The sequence below is a fragment of the Cornus florida genome, unplaced genomic scaffold (assembly GCF_030987335.1).
Source record: "Cornus florida cultivar Cherokee Brave unplaced genomic scaffold, ASM3098733v1 CherokeeBrave_3.0.0_Hap2_Chr04, whole genome shotgun sequence".
NCBI classification, from domain to species: Eukaryota; Viridiplantae; Streptophyta; class Magnoliopsida; order Cornales; family Cornaceae; genus Cornus; species Cornus florida.
In genome coordinates this window covers 91,754,892-91,766,054 of record NW_026775574.1, presented here as the reverse complement: position 1 = coordinate 91,766,054, position 11,163 = coordinate 91,754,892, and the positions used below count along the sequence as shown (strand labels likewise).

The following is an 11,163-nucleotide window of genomic DNA, read 5'->3' as shown; positions in this document are numbered from 1 at the left end:
AAATATAAAAAAATAAGATGTTTGGATACAATTGAAAATCAAAAAATAAAAGTACATGAAGCACCAGATTTAAAATTAGATTCCTCATAAGTACAAATAATTCTTTGAGACTACGCTTTCATGAGTACAAATAATTCTTTGGGAGCTCCGAGAATTAGTGGGGTAAAACCATGTATATCTCGATTGCGAGAAATATATATAATGCAGCTAAAAGAGCATAGGCAGATTTAATAAAGCAATCCCTACAAAAATCTATAAACTCTACCATGTTTTAATGCTTATCTCTTAAAAGAGACTTTAGTAGTACTGCACTTATCTGCTAGGAATTGAAAACTTTATATCACCCATTAGCTGTTTTTAATTTTATTTTGATTTTGATTCTGATTCCTTCCCTCGTGCAAAGAGAAGTAGTATCCGTATTCACCTTCACATAAAGGTGGTGTCTTTGGTTTGATTGTAGTGCCAGAGTTTTGGACCAAAAAAAACAGATCCACCTCAAAGAGAGAGAGAGAGAGAGCTCTCTCATGTGGCCTTTTCAAAACAGAGCAAAATACAAAGAAATATTGTCAGTGTTCCCTTAACCTCTTCACTCCTCATTTATGAAACCTATCTTTCTTTATTTATTTGACATCAAAGCTCTGTCAAGTGAAATTCTCAACTCAACTCACAATATTATATATATATATATATATATATATATATATATATATATATATTTGTTTTTGGAGTAAGTGTTGTGATTCTGTACACAATAGGAGATTATTTATTAATCTACCAGGTTTTTTTCCTCTTGTTATCTTCTTCATTGTCTTTTCTCTCATTGTTTTCTTCTCCATGTCTTCTTGTTACAGACATCTTTCTTGTTATACCTAAACTGTATTGTCTGTTATACCCGTCAACATATACCTGTGACATAGATTTTGGTGTTCATTTATATTAGTTGACTAAAAAACTGATTGAAAATTTGAGATTATTGAATTCTTCTTCTCCAATTATATATTGTTTTTTCATGTCCTTTTGGTAGTAGACAAAGAGGCAGGCTAAAACCAACGTAATTAGAATGGATTTTAAAATGTTAGATGTAAAAATTATAATTCATGTGCAGGGGAGGAACTACCTTATAATTTTTTAAATGAGCCCTTATAATTAGCCCAAATTTGTGCAACATTTTGTTACGCACATTTCAAACATATACAACAAACAGAGCAACAACAATCTTGATTGCAGAATAGAAATTATATATATATATGATTGCATAATAGAAATTATAAGAGGAGAATACATATAAACATAACCTAGATGAAAATCAGACATCCAATTGGAAAAAAAAAAAAAAAATTATACCACTAAATCAGGGCCATAATCATCTAAAAAATAAACGTGTGTGTGTATGAGAGAGAGAGAGAGTACTTACTTCAGTTCAAGAACAACAATAAATGAATGGCAGAAGTGGAGAAATGCTTCGCTGGGTTATAGAGAGGGGCAGAGACAGAGGGCACACCAATGACGGTTAGACGTGGAGAAGTGCTTCGCTGTTACAGAGGGGGAAAGAGAGAGGGCTTGAATGAGGGTTAGGGCTCAACCAAGGATGCTTTAATCCTGTTACACAGAGGAGGGGGGGGAGAAAGAAAGAGAGGGGCTCTTCACGAATGAGATGAAGGAGGGTTAGGGCTCCATGTTCGGTGATGGTGTGTGCCGAGATGGGTTGCCTGGTCTTGCTTCGTTGGTTAGAGAGAGAGGGGGCGCTGATGTGAGATGGATATGTGATGCACGACTGTGTGTGTATTTTAGGGCAACAATTTGGGTGACTAAATTAAATGGGGGCAATAAGTAAATGTGCTGAAATAGTGATAAGGGCATTTTTGGCAAAACATTTCTTGAACAGTAATAATCCATGTGCCACGTCAGCGATCCATTTTAGGAAAATATGGAACTTTGACTCCGCCTCTGAGTAAATACGGAACCCTAACCCCATTTATACGTAATTATTCCTATTTAATTTATCTGACACACCAAAGAGGTTTAGGGATTTAAGGTTAGTTAGATTTTCAATGCCAGTGGGTACCTCTTCCACCAAATTATAGTTCCTAATAATCAACTTTTCAAGATGAGGCAATGATCACTTCTCCATTCTCACCCACCTCAATCCTTCTAATTTGTAAAGCTCGAATATCTTAAGCTTCTGAAACCCTGTCGCTTTGATACACAGTTTCTCCCCTTGGTAAGCCTTAACAAGTACAATTTCTATCAGATTGGGCAAATCTTGAAGGGATTGCAATGGATCATCCCTTAACTTGCTATACCCAAGCCGCAATCTCATCAAGTTATGAAGAGAGGTTATCCAATGCGGAAAATTTTCTAAATGTCCCCACAAATAGAGCCGTTGAAGAGACCGAGGAGGAGAAGACAAGTGTTGAATATCAACAATTTCTTCCGTTTCTACAGAATCTAAGTCCAATGCTTGAAGGTTACTCATCTTTTCAAGAGAGGAGCACAAAGCCTTCCCATCCTCCCTTCTCAACTCTGTAATCCCCAATCTCGTCAGCTGGGTCAGTCTCCCTAGCTCTCCCATTACAACTCTACCATTATCATGGTTCGTTTCAATATAACAAAGTTTTTGTAAGGAAGACAAACCTTCTATTCCCACTATTGCTTTAAAGCCATATTTTCTAGTACCGTAGCAGTACACCAAGAGATGATGAAGACGCTGGAGCTTTGAGATCTGAACAGGCAACTCAGTTACATAGGTGCCTTTGAGATCCAAAGTTTCAAGGTTTTTAAGCTTACCTATGGATTTCGGAAGCGTTTTAACCTGTGTTCTCCTCAAGCTTAAATACCTTAGATGAAATAGTTTGCCAACTTCATTTGGAAGTATCTTTAAAGAAGTACCCCACAAGTCCAAAACCTTCAACAACCTAACCCCACCATTGAACAATATAGGCATCAACCACTTGGATATAGGTTCTTCAACTGAGAACGTGAGCAAGGAACGGAGTTGAGGAAAACGATTTGTATGCTGCAAGTTTGCCAAGGTTTACTGAATTGATAGGCGCCGAACTTTTTCCGGCCATGTTGTGCTTTCTTTGCTTACCATGGCAGCAATGTTTTGTTCTCTCAACTTTGAAGTAATTACTTCACGAAAATGGTCATGGATGCGACATTCTCTAATCCTTCCAACACCATCTATCTCTGCCACTTGGACCAAGCTTCTATTAATAAGCTCATTGAGATAGACTTCAGCAACTTCTTCCATTGTCCTTCCCACTCTCACTTCCACAAATCCTTCTTCGATCCACAGTCGAATCACTCTCTTGCGCTCAATCTTGTAATCCTCAGGAAATAAACCCAAATACAAGAAACATATTTTTAGATAGAAAGGCAAATCATAGTAACTGAGAGAGAGTATCTTTTTCATACTCTCAAGTTTGTCGTGGCCTTCTGACTGAGCGCCAAGGCTATGATGAAACAATTCCCATTCATGGGATGTACTTGTGTCTTTGGTAGCCAAAACACCACTAATTGCCACAACTGCAAGTGGCAAGCCCTTGCACTTTTCTAAGATACGTCGTGAGACTTCCTCTAAATATGGAGGGCAGCAGTTGCCTTGGAATGTCTTCCTACAGAAAAGAGTCCTAGACTCTTCTTGGGACAATGGTTTCATAGTATAAATGTGATCAGGAAATTCTACACAAGACGTAGAAGCTACACCAACAATGCGAGTCGTGAGCAGTATTCGGCTGCCACTATTGTTGTCAGGGAATGCATATTTAAAAGAATCCCATGCATGTATTTGCCATACATCATCTAAAACAAGCACATACCTTCTCTGTTGAAGGAAAACTTTGATTTCCGCTTTCAAGTTGTTGATGTCCATGGGTTCCAATTCTTGAGGGACCGGTTTGTTGGCTTCATTGAAGAGTCTTCGAATTAAGTCTTTGAGAAGCTCTCTGAGATCAAATGATTGAGAAACAGTGATCCAAGCATGGCATCGGAAATGATTCTTCACCTCCACATCATCATAGACTTTCTTTACTAGGGTGGTTTTTCCCATACCCCCCATCCCCACCACTGAAACTACTTTGAGTCTTGGACTGTCCTCCAGAAGCCACCCAATCAACTGTTTCTTGGGCCCATCCATGCCAACAAGCTCAGCCTCTTCCAGTAGAAGTGCATCACCTCGGCGATCATACAATGTGTTGTTGACGATGGTGGAGCTTGATCCACGCTCTGAGATACGAAATCCATAAAGGTATCTTTATTTTACGTATATATTCGACTGTGGACTTTATTTTACGTATCTCAGAACCAATCCGATGGCGAGCTTTCAAGTTCTTAATAGAACAGGAAATCTTGCGAAGAAAACCATAGCCCCGTGATGATGAGCAAGGCGAAGGATGACTTCATCAAGAGCATCTTCAGTGTCATAAGCAACTTCCCTCACTTGGTTAACCCATACTTCAAGCTCTGGGTCAAGCTCTTCATTTGCATCAGCAACCTTCAGAAAAGCTTTCATCTTCTCCAACTCATTTTTGATGAACTCAACTTCTTCCCGAATTCCTCCTAGAAGTTTGGCCTCTCTTGAAGGAGCGGTGTCATCTGGTTGATCAGAAAGGTAACTGCACTCTCTGCCATTCTCTCCTCTTTTTTCTCTCTCTCAGATAACAATAAAGACAGAAGGTTTAGATGGCTTGGCTCCCCAATCTCAATATGAATTTCAATAAATACAAGTCATTTTGCTTTGCTTTGATTCATCACTTCATGTTGTGTTCTGTAAAAAGCAAAAGGACCCTATTCTTATTGTCAATTAGAGTGATTCCTTTCTTTTGGAAGTGAATGGATACCTATCTTTGAGGATACATTTTAGAATAAAAGATTTTAATAGAGAACGAAAACAAAAAAGTTAAAACAATTTTATTTTTTCTTGAGAAAAGTTATTCTTGTCTTTCAAAAAGTTAAACAGATGAACCATATAATTTGTTCAGATTATGTCCTAACATGTTTTAGTTGGAAGCAAATGCTTCATGTTTGGATTATTCTCTTTTACTCCAATTTTCTCATGAATTTCAAATGCTTCAATTTCACACAATTCAAAACCTGAACTTTTGAATTTTTTAGCTATATTTTCTATTTTAGATTTTTTAGATAATTTGATATTTTATTGACTCCAAGTTTCCTTTTCTTTTTCATTATTTTTTTAAAGCAAAATCTAAATCATAATTATACTTGGTCTTTCAAAAGTTTCAACCTCAAAAGACAGCTCTAATTTGATCTAGTAGTATTATCATTTTATGAAACTTGATCCTTTCTCCATTTGATTGTAAACAAACACAAAACAAAAACAGAACAACAAATCAAATAAAAATAACAACACGGGCACAGACAGATTTATTAGAGTCTATAACAAATTTTATTGATTCATTCCTCCTGATGCAGAAAGTGATGGTGTTGATTGGGAAAATAGGTGGGAAGTTAAAAGAGGAATAAAGAAAAAGTGAAAACGAAGTGGGGAACCAAATTAAGGAAATGAGCTTGATTAATGGGCCAAAAGCATGTTAATAGATAGCTTACTGAAAGAGTAAAGAAGAAGCATGAGTGAATGTATTATTTGCATCAGCTTCAAGCTTCCTAAAGATAAAGATGGAAACAGTAAAGAAGAGAAAAGTTGAATTTGGAAATGAAAGAATAAGAAAGGAATACAGCATAATTATCTATGAACCCTACTTGCAGCATCAAAATTTGGGCCCTACACTACACTACACTACAATGGAACAATGAAGAGTGCCAATATAGGAATACAGAAGAAAGGTAAAATGTAAAGTATAATTTAGCTGTAACACAATAGAATATAATAATAATAATAATAATAATAATAATAGAGATATTTTCAACACACAAATACGAGGGACCTGAGATGGAGATTGAATAAAGGAGAAAGAGTAGACTAACCAAATTAAGGAAATTAATGATGGAGGTAGGAATATTTGCCTTTCACTGAGACAATCCCTCCTGTTCCGTCTCTTTCATGGCAGCTCAAAGTAGATTTATGCGGTTTGGAAGTCTCAACCTCATAAATAGTCTCCCACGTGGATGAAAGACGAACGATCATTTCTCTCCTTCAACTTTGAGAATGATTATCTGAATTGATGAGGTTTCATCGTAGGGCTCACACAAAACTCACTTTGAAGCCAAGTCTATCCAGAGCATTTCATTTAAGAGACATTCTAACTTTAGGTTCCTTCACTACAACTCCTTGTTATATACATAGCTGAATTCTCCCATCCCATGAGGCTAAGAATAATGTGTAAAGTGTTGGAATATATGAACGAACATTCTCTGCGAGGTTGAAAAGTTACAACTAACGTGAATGTCAACGTGGTTACATACAGGGTGGCAGAGTTTTAACGTATTGTACTAAATGTACTATCTCCAGAAAGTCAAATCAGTTTTACTTGTTCACACGTTTAACTGCTAGAGGCCATATATTGACATCAATCAACTTTACATGTGTCCATCCTTTTCCCACTTGCCAATCCCAAAAGTTAATCTTATATATATTATATAATATATTTGCTGAATCATATCATAAATATATAATATAATATATATATATATATATATATATATATATATATATATATATGTCTATAGTATTTTATAGTTAATATTGTATTAAAAAAAATTAATGAAAGTTGAAGGATGATCCACATCTGCACCTTATTTACAGATAGTTCTATTGAGAAAACGAAAGTTTTTAAAACTTTACGAGGAATTTTTAAATAAAGATCTTGATTTATGTGTAGTAATAAATTTTATACATAAAAAACATAATGATCTATTTAATTTAAGGATATAAAACTTACATCAAGGTTTGAATAAACCTTAAATCTCTCTTCTAAAGTAAATGTTCTCACTTATTGTAGATCCCTTTTTCTAAATACCCCTTCCATGGATTTCCATCTTGTTGGTAATGATGTTGCCTTTAAGAATCACCCATAAGCCTCCATGAATGACTTTGGAAAGCTTAGTTTGTGGGAGCCTCCATTAGATGAGAACACGAACCCTAAAATCCTAGAGAGAAATATTTTATTGTCTTCTAAAAATTTTTGCACAAAGGCGTCTCCTAAAGTATACATAGACCCCATATATATATAGGCAAAATAAAAATAATAATTGAAGACATTATATTTTTCTCAATTTCTAAAAATAACGTGATATCTCAAATCTAATGGGTCTCCAATATCAAGTTGGGCTATGAATGAGAATCCTTTAGACTTATTATTTTATTGACTACAATGAATTAATAATTGGTCCGGTCCATGGATCCAATTCAATTAATTCATACATTAATTTTTACTCTACTAAAAGAAATTAATTGAATTCCAATTAAATAATAAATAACCACTAAGTCAATATTGCATTTTGACCCCTCTATGCATAATTAGTTATCGAATAAATAAAGCCATCAATCTGACTACTAAATTAATATATTTATTTTGATACCTTTGATTATTTCTGATTTGATCACAATAAAATATTTATTTGACAAAAATAATAATTTAAATAAATATATATATAATAAATCATTTTGTCTAAAAACACACGAAGGCCTTCGAATTTACTTTATGATCAACCATAATCAATACAAAATAAAAACAAGTAACAATGATGCAAATATTGAAAATATAACCCTTTAACTATTAATTACATATTTACTCAAAGTACCGGTCTAAAGATTCTGAAGATTCCGCCGAACAAATCAAAGTAATTATTAATTAGTAAGAGAGTATATACTTCTCTCATGCTTAAGAGTTAAATGTCATGATAGTAATAAGAAGCAATTGCATACGACGGCTCTCGCAATATATCTCAACCTAACGCGGATCCAGTTCAAGTCTTAGTTAATAATGAGTCCATCCATAATTACCGACTATGAACTATTTATAATTACTATTTATGTGCATGTATTGATCGCCATCACATACATATATAAATATCTTTTGTAATCAAGTGGACACTATCAATTCCATAATGAATCGAAACATAATACATTGAATTCACCAATTGTATAAAGTATAAATATTTCAGATATGTTAGGAACATATGTCACTTTAATCCAAATAGGAATTTGCTATGCTAGGGCGTTTAAATCCCAACAGCTCCCACTTGCCCTCATAACCAATTCGAATCGCATCTAACTTCCATGTTATCCAGGTGACGATCAAAACTATTGATCGATGACACATTTGTTAATGGATCAACAAAGTTGTGTTCCAATACAATGTTCTAACCACGAGTACATTTTCTTACCGGACAATATCATGTAGGACATGATACTTCCTCTCAGTGTACCTTGTTCCTCTATGGAACCTTAGGTCATTGGTTTGGACTACTTCTGCACTATTGTCGCAATATAACTCGATAGGTGAGCTAGTATGCTCCACAACCTCTAAATCAGTGAGATCAAACTAAAAGGCTTCCTTTGCTGCCTTTAAGGTTGTAATGTACTCCATTTTCAGGTTTGAGTCAGCAGTTGAAATCTACTTAATAATCTACTAACTGATTTCCCTTCCATTGAGTGAACATATACTAAGTCATGGACCTTATAGTATCTGCATCTGATTTTAAATCAGAATTAGTATACCCGACTAGAACCACATCATCACATCCATAAATGAGTATGAGATTATTGGTTCTCCTAAAATACTTTATGATATATTTCACAACAGACCAGTTATCAAATTCGGGATTAGACTGATATCTACTGACTATCCGTACAATATAGCAAATGTCCTGTTTGGTATAGACTATGGCATAAATGATACTCCCACATGCCGAAGCATAATATTTCAGTCTTATTTGCTCAATCTCCTCTACTAGTCTTGGAAAACTACTTACTAGAGAGAGCAATCCATGTCTATAAAACAAGAACTCGTTCTTTCAGTTTTGCTTACCAAACCTAGTTTAAAGTTTATCAATGTAAAATTGTTAAGATAAGCCTATTTTCCTTTTAACTCGATCTTGTAAAAACTTGATCCTAGGAATATAGCTTACATTTTGAAGATCCTTCATTCCAAAGTAATTGATCAACTACCTCTTTAAAAATGACAAAGCTTCCACGTCATTCTAAATGAGTAGGATGTCATCAATATATATAGAATTAGAAAAATAATGACATTACCCTGTACACAGATGGTTCATTCACTAAGAAATCTTTTGGTATGCTCTTGTAAATTAACTTGCCTTCCATAGGTATCACTCTACTAAAAAGTTCTACAGGATCCCAGATTTTATTAGAATATATAGATTCCAACTCTGATTTCATAACAACTTACCAAAACCATTTGTATCTATATCGGTTCACGCTTCCGTGTAGCTTACTAGGTCTAACTCATATTTAACAGGGATGTCCATAAAAGTCTCAACTAAAAATATGATTATATCGAATTGGATGATAATACTCCCACTACATCAATGTACCGATGTAGGAATCTGTGTACTAGATGATGCTTACGCATCAATAGGGAATTCATCTATGATTCTTAATCTTTATAATAAGTGTGTTCATATGTGGTACAACTGGTACTCCTACCATCTCCTCTAACACTATTATGTTACTAGGTATGCGATTCATAATATGACCATCCTATAGATAAATAGTAAGTGTAAACAATCAACTTTTATCATTGAGATCGTAAAATAATCCATCCTAGTGCCTTTAGAGTAGCTATCAAATCTATCATGCATATGATCTGTTTCTAACTTACTTGTCCATATCAAACGCACTGTTGTGAGATTTATATGTACCATTCACAAGTGCACGAATCTTTACAAATAAAGTTTACTTGTAAGGGTGTCATACCCAAGAAACTTGTGTAAAATAAGTTTGTCAACAGATTTCTTAAATTCTAAATTGACTTGAAAGTAGGATAATCGAATTGTGATGATTAATTCTAAATTAACTAAGTAGGATAATCGAATGGAAAGGTTAGCCAAAAGGCCGACCCAAAAAAATTTAGTACTACACTTGATCTTAGTCAAAAAGCTGAGAAAGGTGTGATTATTATTTCTTTAGGTCTATAGTTTTATAAGAGGCTTCCATGTAATCTTTTTTACTTAAAATCAATGTGGGACAATAAAAATGAATTTTAATAGGTAATTTGTAATTTGAATTAAACTCTTTAAATACTTTTTAGGTAATTTTTTGTTTATAAAAACCTTTTTTTATATTAATAAATAAATACTGAAAGCCAAAAGGCCGAGAAAATAGTACTACACTTGATTTTAGCCAAAAGACTAAGAAAGGTTAGCGAAAAGGCCGACTCAAAAAAATTTAGTACTACACTTGATCTTAGCCAAAAGGTCAAGAAAGATGTAATTAAGCCAAAAGGTCGAGAAAAGTGTGATTATTATTTCTTTAAGTCTATAGTTTTATAAGAGACTTTCATGTAATCATTTTTATTTAAAACCAATGTATGACAAGAAAAATGAATTTTATTAGGTAATTTGTAATTTGAATTAAACTCTTTAAATTAATTTTTATAAATTTTATTAGGTAATTTGTAATTTGAATTAAAATCTTTAAATAATTTTTAGGATATTTTTTTATTTATAAAAACTCTTTTTTTATATTAATAAATAAATACTGAAAGTCAAAAGGCCGAGAAAGTAGAACTACATTTGATCTTAGCCAAAAGACCAAGAAAGGTTAGCCAAAAGGCCGACCCAAAAAAATTTAGTGCTAGCCAAGAAAGTAGTACACACTTGATCTTAGCCAAAAGACCAAGAAAGGTTAATCAAAAGGTCGACCAAAAAAAATTTAGTACTACACTTGATCTTAACTAAAAGGCTAATAAATGTGTGATTATTATTTTTTTAGGTCAATAGTTTTATAAGAGACTTCTATGTAATACTTATTACTTAAAACCAATGTGGAATAAGAAAAATGAACTTTATTAGGTAATTTGTAATTTGAATTAAAATCTTTAAATAATTTTTACGTAATTTTTTGTTTATAAATTTATATTAATAAATAAATACTGAAACACTAAACTCTTTGTACATTTAATAATAGTATAGATATAGATATAGATAAATAAATAAATATATATATATATATATATATATATATATATTTATTTATTAACCATCTGTATTTGTTATTTT

The 11,163-nt window shown here is 33.4% G+C and overlaps 1 protein-coding gene across 1 annotated transcript; it reads right to left on the bottom strand.

Annotated features, from left to right (window-relative positions):
• Window positions 1-731: 731 nt before the first annotated feature.
• Window positions 732-4,881, bottom strand: LOC132303918 (disease resistance protein RPM1-like). Its single transcript, XM_059801373.1, has one exon. The coding sequence runs from the start codon at window positions 4,136-4,138 to the stop codon at window positions 3,035-3,037; it is 1,104 nt and encodes a 367-aa protein (XP_059657356.1). The 5' UTR covers window positions 4,139-4,881; the 3' UTR covers window positions 732-3,034.
• Between the last annotated feature and the right edge of the window lie 6,282 nt (window positions 4,882-11,163).

What these genes read in the sequence shown, in the direction of transcription:
- LOC132303918 (XM_059801373.1), bottom strand. Translation starts at nt 4,138, where the DNA reads ATGGATGGGCCCAAGAAACAGTTGATTGGGTGGCTTCTGGAGGACAGT.